The sequence below is a fragment of the Mesocricetus auratus genome, unplaced genomic scaffold (genome assembly GCF_017639785.1).
Source record: "Mesocricetus auratus isolate SY011 unplaced genomic scaffold, BCM_Maur_2.0 Super-Scaffold_4256, whole genome shotgun sequence".
In the NCBI taxonomy this organism is placed as follows: domain Eukaryota; kingdom Metazoa; phylum Chordata; class Mammalia; order Rodentia; family Cricetidae; genus Mesocricetus; species Mesocricetus auratus.
In genome coordinates, this window is record NW_024429182.1 from 22,946,317 (window position 1) to 22,960,947 (window position 14,631).

A 14,631-nucleotide genomic window follows, 5' to 3' on the forward strand; every position below is an offset into this window, starting at 1 on the left:
ATCTGTATAACCCGTTTCTTCCTGTTCTCGGACATCAACTCAGTCATTCCTGCACCACACAGTAGGGGGCGCCTGTTGGCAGCCTTTTAAAGGTCTTTAATGCTGCTGAGGGGGCGTGTCCACCAGCTCGAGAAGAAAAGGCAAAAGTAAAATTACAACCCGACTAAGTAGTTTTAAGACTCCACGGCGTTCAGTAAACAGTGCAAGAGGTGGTGGAAAAACAACGAATTGGTTTCCACAAGTTGCTCCTAAGAGGCAAACAACATTTCTGTGGTTTTTCCAGAATTGCCTGCCGTTTGTCTCAAACCTATGTTTTTTTTTTTTTTTAATTTGCTCTGCACAAAATTACTTTTCGTCTCGGTGTCCTTTTTCAGGTCCACATTTTCTGAATTCATAAGCCGTGGACTCTGGGAGTGTGGATATCAGTTTACACTGGGCCTTCAGCAAATAATCCTCTAGAGCGCCCCCACCCCACCCCGCCTCCTCCACCCTCCCCGCCCTGGAGAAACCTCCCCTAGCCTGGAGACATCCTCTCCCGGGGCGGAGGGCCCAGCGCCAGCGCCCGCGTCTTCTCCCCAGCCTCTTGGCTGCAATTCGCTTTCTCGAAGAGCCATGCTTCGAGTGATTGTGGAATCTGCCACTAACATCCCTAAAACGAAATTTGGGAAACCGGATCCTATCGTTTCTGTCATCTTTAAAGGTAAGGCAACGTTTTCTTCTCTTTCTGAAGCCCTTTTCTAGAAGGCTAGGCTCTTGGATCTTTTCAAGTCAGTACTTGGTGAATGGTGAAGCCAGTCCTCTCTCTGTTCCCCTGGCGGTTCCAGGTTTACCTGGGCAGGTCAGGTACGCTGCTGAGGGCGTGTAACTTTCTCTAGGGCTTTGAGACCTGGCATGTCTGTGAACTCTTGGGGTGGTTTCTATATGCTGCTCTCTAGATTTCAGGTATGAAGGGCTTTGTTAGTTCAAAGTTAGTGTCCATGGATGAGGGTGCATGTTTAAAACTTTCTCTTCTTGTGAGAAATGAGTAACGGAGGAAGAGGAGCACTTCATTAACTGTTGGAGGCATCATTGCACTATTAACCAGCTCAATGCCGCTTTTACCGTCATTTGGGCGTTAGGTGCGTTATGAATGTTCTGTATCTCCAAGAGTTGGGGTGTTTGGGTATGTTCTGTAACTCTGGGATTGCCCACCGGAAGGAGCTTCTCTGAAACATGTCTACGGCTTGGGAGTCTGTCTGGCTGTGTGACCTTGGGCAAATGACTTCATCATTCTTCTATGTCTCCGTGTTCCTCTGCAAAACAAGGGAGGAGAGTTTAGACTGGCTGGTCTTGAAAAGGCCTCTTGGAATTCCAAGCAGTTATTTATGACACTGTGATTTCGGTGGAGGGGCCCCGTGGCTGGTAGGATGCTCCCCCCCCAGGCAGGGCAGGTGACCGCGGCAGGGTTGGAGGGCTGAGGCAAACCTGGACTTGGGGGCTTTGTCTCTTTCCCCTGTGGCCATGGTCCCCGTAAGATTGCCAGCTCTCTTCTCAGTGGGGGCACCCTGCTGGACTAGAGCTTTGACAGGCAGGCATTTCCTTACCACACCTTGGCACATGTCCCTCCAACCCCAGGAGTCTGACAACTTCTCCCTCACAGGTTCTGTGTAGTTTACCCCTTTCTCCACCCTTGTGTCTATTTCTGTTTCTCTTCTCAAATCTTTTTTCCCAAGGGGGAGCAAGAAAAGGAAAGACATAAAACTCAAAGCTGCTAAATGGCTGTTCACTTAGAAAGAGAAAAAGGAAGGAAGGAAGGAAGAAAGAAAGGAAGGAAGGAAGGGGGAGGGAGAGAGGAAGGAAGGAAGGAAGGAAGAAGACAAGAACTAGGAAGCAAAATTGAAACTCTTACAGGACAGTGTGGTTTACAGTTCTTACTCTGGATTACGGGAAGTCATTTGACTTTTAAAAACCTATTTATTTAAAGCTGTTACCCAACACTGACATAACATAAAGAATTTGAGCTTTTCATCATTGGCATGTAAAAGGGTTGGGACTTAAGAGGTCACTTTTGAGGCAAATTGTAGATTACGGGATAATCTGGAATTATCACTTAATTCTAATTTATCTAGGAAAAATATGAAGTAACAAGATTTTAATTATCTGAAAATATGTTGATGAATGAAAACGCTCAATTGAAATGGGGGAAACTTTTAAAATGGCAAATGTGGTCTAACCAAACAATCACGTTTCTGATTGCCTTTGGTTGTAGAGATTGTGTGATAAAGTCATTCATTCATTCATTCACTCACTCATTCTTTCATTCATTTGGCACAAGAAAGATCATTGAACTCAATATGGGAACATCTGAGCTGTAGGCAAGCATTTCTTTTTGTTGGGGTCTCCCCTTTTCTCCATCCTGGGGATCAAATCTAGGGTCTTGCACACATTGCCCTTGAGCTGCATTGGTCCTGCACATCTGGACACTCGCCAGCATTCATAAATATCTGATAACCTTGGCTATCCCTGCTCTAACCACTGGGGTCTCAGCTTCCTTAGCTCCGGCATGTTCTGCATACTCTCTTTCTAGCATTTTTCTTTTTTTGAGACAGGGTTTCTCTGTGTAATGTCCTTGGCTGTCCTGGAACTCACTCTGCAGACAGGCTGGCCTCAAACACACAGAGATCTGCCTGCTTCTGCCTCCTGAGTGCTGGGACTAAAGAATGTGTCACCACCACCTGGCCTCTCTTTCTGGCTTTAAGATGTTGTAACTTTGACTATCTGCTCTCAGTGAGTTCTGAAAGCCAGTGTCTTAGAAGGTATGAGAGAGACAGTAGTGGATATGATTCTCTTGCCTTCCTTCTTTCCCAGCAACCTGAAAACCTTGGCGATGGCAAAGCCTTTCCCGTTGTGTGTCCAGTTTTGAGAGCTTTGTAAAACCAAGTAGGACTAAGTCCTGATAGAACCGAGGATCTTACGTGGTGGTGTCAATGTTCATAAATGACCAGGGGGAAAACCATCTCTGCCTCCTTCCTGTGGTGGCAGGAAGAGGACACCGGCACAATGATGCTCGTGGGAATACTGTGAGGCTGTGTCCATCAGCTTTCCAGTACTGTGACAAGGACAGAGCCAGCCACCCAGGAAGAGAGAACATTGCTTTTGACTCAGGGTTTTGGAGGTTCAGGCTATAACTGAGCAGATGCATTGTTTTTCAGCCTCCAAGGGAGGGGGGCACTTCCAGGTAGGAGTCTGCAACAGAGCCATCCTAGTCACACCGTGGTCAGAAAAGGTGGGGGAGGAAGAGACGAGGGTCTTGAAACCTCTTCAAAGACACACCCCAGTGATCTAAATCCTTCAAGTCTCCAGCTCTTTTTTTTTTTTTTCCTCTAGCCAGGAATAAATACTGATCAACTACAAGGCCCCATAGATTGCCTAGGCCTCCTCACTGACACCCACATTCAGGGGGTCTGGATCAGTCCCATGCTGGATTCCCAGCCATCCATCTGGGGTTCAAGAGCTCCCCCTTGTTCAGGTCAGCTGTTTCTGGGGGGTTAAACCAGCCCAGTCTTGACCCCTTTGCTCATCACTCCTCCCTCTCGGTCACTGGGTTCCAGGAGTTCAGCTCAGTGTTCAGCTGTGGGTGTCTGCTTCTGCTTCCATCAGTCATTGGTTAAATGTTCTGTTTCCCAGACTCTCTGGCAGTGGGATTGTAGACTGGCACTCCCCTGATCCATGTCTAAAATCCATATATGAGTGAGAACATACCATGCTTGTCTTTTTGTAAGTCTCTAGCTCTTATAGGCCTAGGTTCTGCTGCATCATAAGCTTATTAGCCTTTCACTGCTGGGAATTTGAGGACCACATCTCTGAACCCCAGCAGAGGGCTGCTAGCCCACAACTACGCTGCAGCTGGGAGCATACATACTAGTCACCAACTAGCTTGGAGCTGACCTCGGGCCTTATGTAGCATTGGAGCTGACCTCAGGCCTTGTGTTGTTGCTCCGGGGTTTATATGAACCAGGAAGCTGGTTGTGTTTCTGTGAATTTGGATGAGAAGATTATGAAGGCAACAGAGCTTATGCCATTTTTCTCCTGCTTGGGTTCCACCAACCGTTCTAAATTTTAAACCAGCTTGTCTGAGAGTTACAGGTAGCCATCTGCCTCCAGCTCCTTGTACACAGCCAGAGTGTGCGGCTGGAGCCTGTTGTGGGAATTCATTCAGCCAATAACGTTTGGGGGACCAGCCCTTTCTGAGCGTGGTCTGAGGTGCTAGGTATGGACTGATGAGTGCAGAGAAGAGGTGTGCTCACTCTCTTGTGTGGTGGGCAGAGCCCTGATCACAGCTTCCTGTGCCTCCAGGACAGAAGACCGTGGGGCTTTCTAACTTCATTGCTATTCGTGAGTGTTCCCTAATACATATTTGATATCCTTTTATTTTGGCTTTCCTGGACTCCATTACACCAGCCTACAGGGGGCCAACAGGAATTAGACCTCTGAGACCTCTGAACTCTGAGACACCATTTGGAGATATGTTTTTGTTTTTGTTCAAGACAGAGTTTCTTTGTAGCTTTGGAGCCTGTCCTGGAATTCTGTAGACCAAGCTGGCTTCAAACTCATAGAGATCCATCTGCTTCTGCCTCCAGAGTGCTGGGACTAAAGGTGTGGGCCACCACTGCCCAGCTCCATTTAGATATTTTAAGTATGGGCTGGCGAGAAGGCTCAATGACTAAAAACCCTTGCTACCAAGACTGAAGTTCAGTCCCTGGAACCCACATGGAGAAAAAGAACATACTCGTGTAACTTGTCCTCTGACCACCCCCACCCCCAACACACACACACTCATACACATACTCACACAGGAACACAAACTCACATACAGACACACACACACACAGACAGACACACATATACACACTCACTTCAGACACAGACACACACAGGCATACACACTCACACACAGCACACACTCTAACACACACACACACACAAAAAGAAAAGATTTAAAATTTAGTTAATATCATATCTTAATTATTCAAATATCAGCAAAATAAAACAAAACAATGCTATAGAAGGGGCTACACCACTGAAAAGTGAAAATTCTCACTGCAGTCCTTCCTCTTGGTTTTAAATCTCATCCAGTCTCTTACTGGAGACATGCAAGTTGTTCCATTCTTGTGAACACTTCTGCACACTTCTGAAGGGCTGATGCTGTGAAGTTTTCGTTTGTTTGTTTGTTGGCCTGTAGTCTTTTCTAGAGGTCATTTTTTGGCAGAGGAGGGCCTAGGCTCTCCCCCAAATGATGTGACAGACTTTTATGATTCCCCATGGAAGGCCTCACTGTCCTTGGAAGCTGGTGGGGCGGTAGGTTGGCAGGGTTGGGAGGGGGCACGGGAGGATGGAAGGGAGAGGGAAGGGGGAGACTGATATGTAAAATGATTGTTTCTAAAAAAACAAAAAAAAACCCCAAAAAACAAAAACAAAAAGGTCATATTGGTAGATGGATGTTACCATACATTTTCGTGTTCCCTCTGACTCATCCCTTGCTTCTGTGTGAAAGAATTTTCTTGACAAGGTTAGTGGAGAGAAATCCTTCTTGTATATTCCTACCCTGGCGTGCCTTTACAACGTGGCCGTGTTTTATTCATTGGGTCATCCCTCTCCTAGGAAACATGGCTGCCACAACAGCATTTTTCCTACCCTGACCTGACGATAGGGTTATTTTGCCCCCAAATTTCCTGTCTTCTTGCCACTTGCAGAACTTTTCCTTGTGGCATGTCTACTGCCACTGTCCAGATGTCCACTTGGGAATTGCTCGGTTAGTAGGTAATTTTTTATATTCTTATTTCCCTTGAACAATTTTTAGTGTGTAAGCCTAGCTACTTTTAGTGCCTCTTCTAATTAGCACATCCAACTTTGAAATCCTTTTTCTTTTCCTTTCTTTTTTGTTTGTTTGTTTTGTTTTCGAGACAGGGTTTCAGTACGTAGCTCTGGCTGTCCTGGACTCACTATGTAGACCAAGCTGGCCTCCAATTCACAGAGATCCGCCTGCCTCTGGCTCCCCAGTGCTGGGATTAAAGACACAAGTCACTGTGACCAGTCCCAACTTTGAAAGCGTAAGGAAATTCCACTTCCTTTCCTTAAGGATCTTTGGGGATGGGAGTGGAGATCAGTAATGGCCTCTCTGGAAGGAATAAATCTGCAGAGATCCTCATGGCATGTGAGTCTTCTGATAGGGACTTGCCTGTTCTCATTTACCTATACCCCCTGAACCATCTCCTGGTCCCATTTGCCTGTTTCTTAGCAAGAGCCACTTTGATATTGGGAATTACTACTTGAAACTTTACTATAAAAAACTTGCAATTGAAAAATATCACATACTAAAATTAACTAGACTGGAAGTCTATGCATTTCAATGAATTTCATTATATAGTTACAATAGAAAATCAAATAGTGTAAAACAACAACAGCAATAATAATAATAAGTACAATGATGAACAAAATCAAATAAATAAAAAGAAATTACCATCTGAAATTTGTTATTTGATTTTATTTTCATTTGAGAGTATTAATATAATGTGTGTGAGAGAAAGAGAAAGAGAGAGAGAAATTCCCTGCTGCATGTTTTCTATTTTTAAGTGTAATTTATTTTTATGTGACACAGTGATGGTTTATACTTTTGAGATATAGTGCAGCACTGCAATATGATACCACACTGCTGGACATGTGGTACATGTCTGAACTTCCAGAGCTCAGGAGGTACAGTTAGGAAGGTTGAAGGTCTGAATTCAAAGCCAGATTGGGGAATATAGTAAGCATGTAGTGTGTGTGTGTGTGTGTGTGTGTGTGTGTGTGTGTGTGTGTGTATCAGATCAAGGCAAATTGGCAAAATTACTACCCTAAGGTTTTCCCCTTCCATGTATGAGAAACATTCAAAACCCTGAGACATTTTCCTTCTTCTTTTTCTTTTTGTGTGCATACAGTGTACATGCCAGTGGCACACATATGCAGGTCAGAGGTCAGCCTTGAGTGCCACTTCTCATCTTCCACATTGTTGAGGCAGGTCTCTTGTTTGTAGGTGGCACACGAATTTCTGGGGATTCTCCTGTCTTTTCATTAAAAGAATTGGAATGATAGAATCATATTGTGTACTTTATGTAGGCTGTGGAGATTCGAACTCAGGTCCTTGCCCTTGCTCAGCAATCACTTTACCCACTGAGCCATCCTCCTACTGTCCAGAGGTAACTTTAAAAAGAATTTTTAGATAAGCTTTAAAAAGCTGTGAGATTGCGCTGAGAATGGTGAAATATGATGGGCGGAAGATCTCACAGGGCTTATTCGCTGTAGTCTGTGAAGGTGAGCTGTTCGTATAAACCTTGATCCACCTATGGTACATTATAGAGTCTAGAAGATTCTTCCCAGCTAATGATGATCTAGGAACATGGGTACTTCAACAGAGCCATGATATTGTATCGACAAATACTCAGGAAGACAAAATGTTTAATCTACTGAGTCATTCTCCTCACTTCCGGGAGAAAAGGGCTTGGGCACTCACTACTAAAGGATGGTGGCCCCACCCTGCTGAAGCATGGGGACTGTGCATTTCCCAAAGGCGCATTCTCTGGCTCTCCGTCATTTGCAAAACCACAGCTGGCTTTTAGAAATTAATTAACATGTCCTGTTCTTCCTTCCCTCTGCCACAACGTATCTCACCCCTGTGTCCTCAGCCAGGGGCATTGCATTTTTCTGGTTCCTTTTCTGATTATTGGTTTCTCCCTGCCCCTAGTGTTTCTAAACCCTGTCCCAGTGGCACTGGAAGTTCATGCTTCACCAACACCTGACACATTGATGTGGAATATGCTTTTTCAGTGTTGACCACCGAAAACAAAAAGAGCTGGCAGAAGATTAAAACCATCTTGGAGTAATAAAGCCTTTGCCTATAATCCTGAAGGGGCCATGATGATTGGGCCATCTTCCTTTGTTCAGGGAGAATTACCACTTAAAATTCTCTCTGGTGCTCGGTGGATGGATTTGGGAAAAGAGCTACTTACTGTTCCACACATTCCTGAACACTGAGCATAGCCAGTTTGTAGCACCTGCTATTCAGCCAAACTGCCGTTGGCATTCTTATACCTAGGAAGAACTATGAGAAGCTGCTGACTTTCGTGCTGAAAATTTGTGTGAGAAGCATGTGCTGGTCCACAGTACAAATGTTGTCTAGAACACTCTGGTGTGACAGCAGCCACCTTGCTGACTTCATTGCTTCACTGAACAGCTGCTCTTTGAACAGGGGGTGTACTTTGAGCACAGTTCTCACAGACATAGCTGTAGGACATCTGTCACCTTAAGCCTTTATCAACTAACTTCTAATTGGCCATTGCAGAGCAAGGGCCCTGGGCTCTAGAGCCAGAAGGCCTGAAGGAGAATTCTAATTGCCAGTTATTTCCTATTTGCTCAGAAGCAAATGAAACATCTTCAGTGTTTTACATAATACTCAGTGTTGGTTAGTTTGTTTTTTTTTTTTATCAACTTGACACAGACTAAGTCACCTGGGAGCCTTAACTGAGGAGTTATCTGCATTAGATTGGCCTGTGGGCAAGGCTGTGGAGGCATTTTCTTGTCCACTGTGAGTGGTGCCATTGGTCCTGAGTTACATTAGAAAGCAGGCCGAGCTAGGATAGTGAGCAAGTCAGAAATCAGCACTCCTCTGTGGTCTCTGCTTTGGTTCCCATCTCCAGGTTCCTGCCTTGTCTTCCTTGATGATCATTTGCGATCAGAACACGTCAGCCAAATACACAGCACCAGAAAAGCAAAGTAGGGTGTCTGCCTAGCTTGCAGGGTGGAAATGCAGTAGTCCTGGCACATAGGAATTCTAAATTTCTCTCCAGTTTCAGAGTTGTCTTTATAGAGTCCTACAGTGTATCAGACAGTGTAAAGAACCAAAGTGAAAACCAGACTGAACATGTTCTGTTCTCCGACCTACGAGACCAACTAATTAGGACATTAGCATGAGATACAGACTAGAATAAGCGTATTCCTGTAATCCTAGACCTGAGAAACAGATGCAAGAGGATCATCACAAGTTCAAGGCCAGCCTGGTCTACATAGTTGGTTCCAGACCAGGCATATATAGGGAGACCTTGTCTCAAAAATCAAACCAAATTAACCAATCACGCAAACAAAAGAGTAAATAGGAAATGAAACTTTGAGAAGATGTTGACATTTAATTTGGTCTTAATTGAAGGATAACTGGAAGTTAAAAGGTCTCTGGACAAGGTTTACATCTTAGCACCTAGGAGGTTGAGACAGGAGGATCACAAGTTTAAGGTCTGACTGGGCTGCTTAATGAAATTTTATGAATGAAAAAAAGAACAGAGGGAGGGATGGAGGGAGGAGGAAGAGAATGTCCCAGGCTTTGAAACAATCACGAAGGACAGTGGAATTGTGGATTTATGTGGTGAGATGAACAAAAGTTGTCTGGTTAGGGAATTGTGATTCTCTGGTAACTACTGGGAAACCTCTCCGTGAATGACATCTCCAATAGTCTAGGAGATTGCTTAGGTTTTTTGAGTCAAATGCTCCCCAGGGCAGCGGGAGCTCCTTCAGCTGCCATTGGAAGGGAAGAGCTAATGAAAGATACTAAGGAAGCAGCCTGATCCATCCAAATTAGTGAGGAAACCACACCTCCAAGGGGAATGGGACCACTCTTGCATTTCACCGTGAAATGGAACACCGGACTGCCCTGTGCCCAGAGTTCACCCTGTGGGTGAGCAGCGGTGAGTGGGGTGGCTCCATGAGAGACCATCAAGAGGGAGGCAATCAGGGACAACAGCTGAGAGTGCGAAAGTGATATTTGAAAGCAAATATAGCTAGCCTCCCCGTTTCCTCAGCCAAGCTGAGATGTGGGTCTCACTCACCCTTTCCCTGCACCCCTGTCCAATCTGGAAGGGTAAGCTGTCACAGTCAGGAGTCATTCTGCCAGAACAAGCCTGCCTATTCAAGCTAGGGAATGGTGGAAGTTTCTAGAGCTATAGAGGAATCTTACAGAGTACAGGTTATGGGCCTTGCAGGAGCCAGACTCATGTCAGGCAAGGACTTGTGTTCTCTCTCACTCTTCCCTTCCTCTCTGCCCCCTACTCCCCCCAAGTGAGACCTTGAGAGAGTGATTCCAGCTGGCTCAGTTGTCAGATTGGTTCACCCCAATCCACTGTGAGTAAATAGTGTAGCAGGTATACCAGATGTATCTACTGTGGTGTGAGACCTGAAGACCTACAAGTTGAACCACTTGGCTCATCTCCTTTCAGCTCAGGGAACTAGACCTGTTTTCAATCAATCACTTGACCCAACCCCCTACATAAAGAGTCCCTTGTTATGATCAACAGAATGCGTGGAAAGGGATGGTCTCCAGACTAGGGAGGTTAAGTTTCACCCCTGGTTTTATTACTAGGAGGTGAATATCTTTGGACAATTGTATTTCTAGCCTTCATTTCCTCATCTATAAATGTTCCCCTCCTAGGGTGTTATAAGGAGCAGTAGTGATAAAATATCTAAAATGCTTTCAAGAGTTCATACCCTCCCTCTCCTGTGATCTCTCCTCCCACCTCTGGAGGGATGCACAGAATCCTGGGGGACATTTCTCAGGGACAGGTTTAGTTGCTCAGAATAAGTGGGATTCCCCCCGTCTTTTTTTTTTTTCTTTTTGATATTTTGAAACAGGGTTTCTCTGTGTAACAGCCCTAGCAGTCTTGGAACTCACTCTGTAGACCAGACTGACCTCAAACTCACAGAAATCCACCTGTCTCTGTGTCCCAAATGCTGGGATTAGAGGTGTGTGCCACCACTGCCCGACTCCACTAGAATCTTAAGACAGAGCCTATTTCTGACTTACTGGTGAGAGTGTGCCAGGACCTCTCTTAGGCACAAGGTTAAGGTCTTTGTTTTTAGCCGTGGTGAAAGACATAACATGTATCATCTCAACACACTTCTGTTATTAGACATTCATGATGCTTCTCTTACCTTTGGGCTTTGGCGAACAATGCCGCTGTGAACAGTAGGATGCAAGTATGGGCCTTTGTGCATTTTCTGGGGGGCAGGAGGAACTCAGAGTTGGAATTACTGGGTCCTACCAACGTTTCGTCTCTAATTTACTGCTGTGCTCCACAGCAGCTGTTCTACCAACAGTGCGTGGAGATCCCAATGTCTCAGCATTCCTGACAACACTTTCTCAGCTTTTTGACAATAGCTGTCTCAATGAATGGACCGCGGAGGTTCATAGCGCCTCCCCTTGGAGTGAACTTTCAGCTCTTTTGCCTCATTAGCACAATGACAATGGCTACAGTGTTACACATTGCTGAGGTTAAGTGGCCAGAGCTGTGCCCAGAGCCAGTGCCGGCAGCCAAAGCAAAGCTGAAGGCACATGGGAATCGGCCTTGGTCCTCTGCACTGACAGGTCATTTTTGGTCTGGGCTTCTCAGCCAGTGCTGAGGGCAAAGGTCACTCTGCTGTTCCCACAGATGCATGTTGGGAGATCAGATTGTCATTAGCCTCAAATCAGGTGGTCTTGGAATTCTCTCTTCACCTGAGATACTCCCTGGCATCAGGTGATGGCAGCATTCCACATCTGCTGGGCTGAGGGCTTCCTGTCTGCCTCCTCCATTAGACAGTACAGTTCATGAACACGGGCCTGGGTCTCCTTCTCTAGAAACTAACTGGATGCCTGGAAGACGGGTTATAGGAAACAAGTAGTAGTTGAATTAATGGCCCTGACTTTTCTCATTCATCTGACCAGAGAGTCACAGACCACAGGACCAAATGGGACTAGATCTCTGTCCCTTAATTACAGACCTGATTTGGGGTGTTTAGAACTTTGGGGGTTTTGCAGGCTGATTGGGAGCCATGAAGCTGTACCTTAAAGAGGTACAGAGAGGGAGGGCTCACTGGACCACTCCTGACCTGGACTGGAGCCTTTATTGTTTTGTTTTGAGACAGGGTCTCTCTTGTGACAGTCCTGGCTGTCCTGGAGCTAGATGGCCAGCCTGAGGGGTCACCTCATGTCACTCTAGTACCTCTTACTCAATGCTCCTGCGTGCCTCCGCTGTGTGTACTATTGAATCCCCCTTGTTTCCTTAGGGAAGTCTTTCATCTTCATGTTGCAAGCAGGGAACTTGAGCAGAGGCTGTGCTGGGTTTAACTGGATTCCAGATTGTCCCTGGGCTCTGATGGAGCCCAGTGTATACGAGGAGACTGCACATAGCAGGGCCCTGATACCAAGTCAAATGAATGCTACGGCCTCCTTTACAAGGACTGGGTTGTTCCGTATGCTGGGGTCATTTGGATCTAGTCAGAAAGCATGAGAAAGTTTACCAAGAACAAAATGTATTTTTTAAGAGGAGAAGGAACAAAACCTAGCCCTCCTGACCGAGCTTTGCCACAAGGTAATACAAACACTTATGACAGGCTGTGACTCAGAGGTAACATAGCTTAGCAGTGAATCAGTTTTACTGATAATCAAGATTAGACTATTTTATTAGCAGGAACTAAGGCCTAAGTTATTATACACCAAGTATTTTTTTAATCTCACATTTAACTGGCAGGGTGGGGCCTCATTTCATTTCACCACAGGTTTTTCTTTTTGTTTATTTTTTTACCCACACCATCATTTTCATCCCAGTAACACTGAGTATGGATTAGGAAGCAATTCTCTCTCCTTCCTTCCTTCCTTCCTTCCTTCCTTCCTTCCTTCCTTCCTTCCTTCCTCCCTCCCTCCCTCTTTCCCTCTCCCTCTTTCTTTCTTTCTTTCTTTCTTTCTTTCTTTCTTTCTTTCTTTCTTTCTTCCTTTCTTTCTTTTTCCCAAGAAGGGTTTCTCTGTGTAACAGCCCTGGCTGTTCTGGAATGTGCTTTGTAGACTAGGTTGTTCTCGAACTCATAGAGACCCACCTGCCTTTGCCTCCTAAGTGTTGGGATTAAAGGCATGCACCACTATGCCTGTTGCTATCTTTCTTCTAATAAATAATGTAAAAAGTTATTTTTCTGCTCATCCTTCCTCACTGCCTGGGCCCTCCCTGTCGCTCCCTCTTGGTGGCATCTGCTTGGGCCTTACAAACATGAATTATTCAATAACTATGGGTGAGGGCTGCTATGTCAGGCATCACCCTAGCTCTTTGGAGAATGGGGAGCAAATTGGGCTTATACCCTGCCCACAGGCACCCAATAGGCTGTGCTGTACGCAGAGCAGGGTTTGGTTAATCAAATATTTAAGCCTGCAAAGTTGTCCTCATGTTGATGATGGACTGTGTAACAGTTTTACGTCTATTAGCTTCATTTTAATTAATTTATTTTATCACTGAAAATATATAGTTTCTTGTTTGTTTTTAGTTTTTGAAGACAGAGTTTCTCTGTGTGGCCCTGGCTGTCCTGTCCTCTAGACAAGGCTGGCCTCAGACTCACAGAAATCCACTTTTCTCTGCCCTCTGAGTGTTGGGATTATACTGTGTGCTGCCCACCACCGCCACCTGGCTGTGCAGTCTTTCTTTAGGTTGTGTGTGTGTGTCTATGTTGTATGTCTGTTTGTTCACAGGTATGCAGGCAGGTGTGCTTGATGAGCATGTGGAGGCCAAAGGAGGACACCGAGCATCCTCTATGGCTCTCACTTACTCCTTTGAGACAGGGTCTCTCACTGAGCCTGCAGTCTTTAGGCTAGGCTAGACTGGAAGACACCATCTTTCCGATCTCCCTATCTTCCATCCCTATTGCTGGGTTACAGGTACAAGCAGACACATCCTTTTTTCCTTTTTTTGAGATCCAAACTCAAGTCCTCATGCTTGCTCAGCAAGTTCTCCTCCGCCGTGCTCCTCCCTTGAGCCTGCTCTTCAGTCCAGAAGGGAAATCCTTCAGAGCTGGGGAAACCATTTTTGGGTAGAGTGGGTTAAGTATCTAGGTGAAAGTCTCATAGCTGGTGCCAGGTAGACCTGGGACTCTAACACTACACTACACTACCCTCTACTGACGCTGTTGTTACACTGTTGTTTCTTATGAGGAGCTGAGTGTTATCTCAGCCTGGATGACACTCTCCTACCCACGGCACGGTTGGCACTCTAATTATTCCAAAGGAATACCATAATACAGTTTTCTTTCTTTCTTTCTTTTTTTCTAAACAGTGTCTCCCTATGCAGCCCTGGCTGTCCTGGAACTTTCTATGTAGACCAGGATGGCAGAGGTTCCCCTGCCTTCATCTTCTGAGTTTCTGGGATCAAAAGCATGAACCATGCCTGGTTCCAGGCTCTTTCCTTTGTATCATTGCATTTTCTTGGGAGATTCAGCCCTTGGTTTCTTGCCCTACTAGGGTCGGAGTCTGGACACTTCTGACCTCCAAGGCTTTGTCTGAGACTTTTGATGATTTCTATATGAGTGGCATGGCTTGGAGAAGAAGCCGTTCCCCAAACACAACATCCAAAGTTGTTTCATGGGCTTGGTCTTATTTATTGTTCCCAGTCCTAAGAGTTGCTGGAGCATATTTATTTCTGTTTTGTAAGTGAGGAGGGTGCACACCTCAGCGAGACTGAGGGTGGGCAGAGCTGTGTAGCCAGGAAGAGGCAGAGAAGGAACAACCTTGGCTTGCCTCTGGGGTCATAGTCTGGGCATGACCATTCCCTCAGCTCA

At 45.6% G+C, this 14,631-nt stretch overlaps 1 protein-coding gene across 5 annotated transcripts in view; it reads left to right on the forward strand.

The window, feature by feature from the left end:
- Positions 1-493: 493 nt before the first annotated feature.
- Myof (myoferlin) overlaps positions 494-14,631 on the forward strand; it is a 144,123-nt gene continuing 129,985 nt past the window's right edge. For 2 of the 5 annotated variants that reach the window (XM_021224763.2, XM_021224769.2), the window contains exon 1: positions 502-700. In XM_021224763.2, coding sequence (XP_021080422.1) covers positions 613-700 — 88 coding nt within the window. In that variant the 5' untranslated portion in view covers positions 502-612. Of the gene's footprint in view, positions 701-14,631 lie in introns of all 5 variants that reach the window. The other 3 variants (XM_005063641.4, XM_005063642.4, XM_021224782.2) reach the window with 2 other exon arrangements.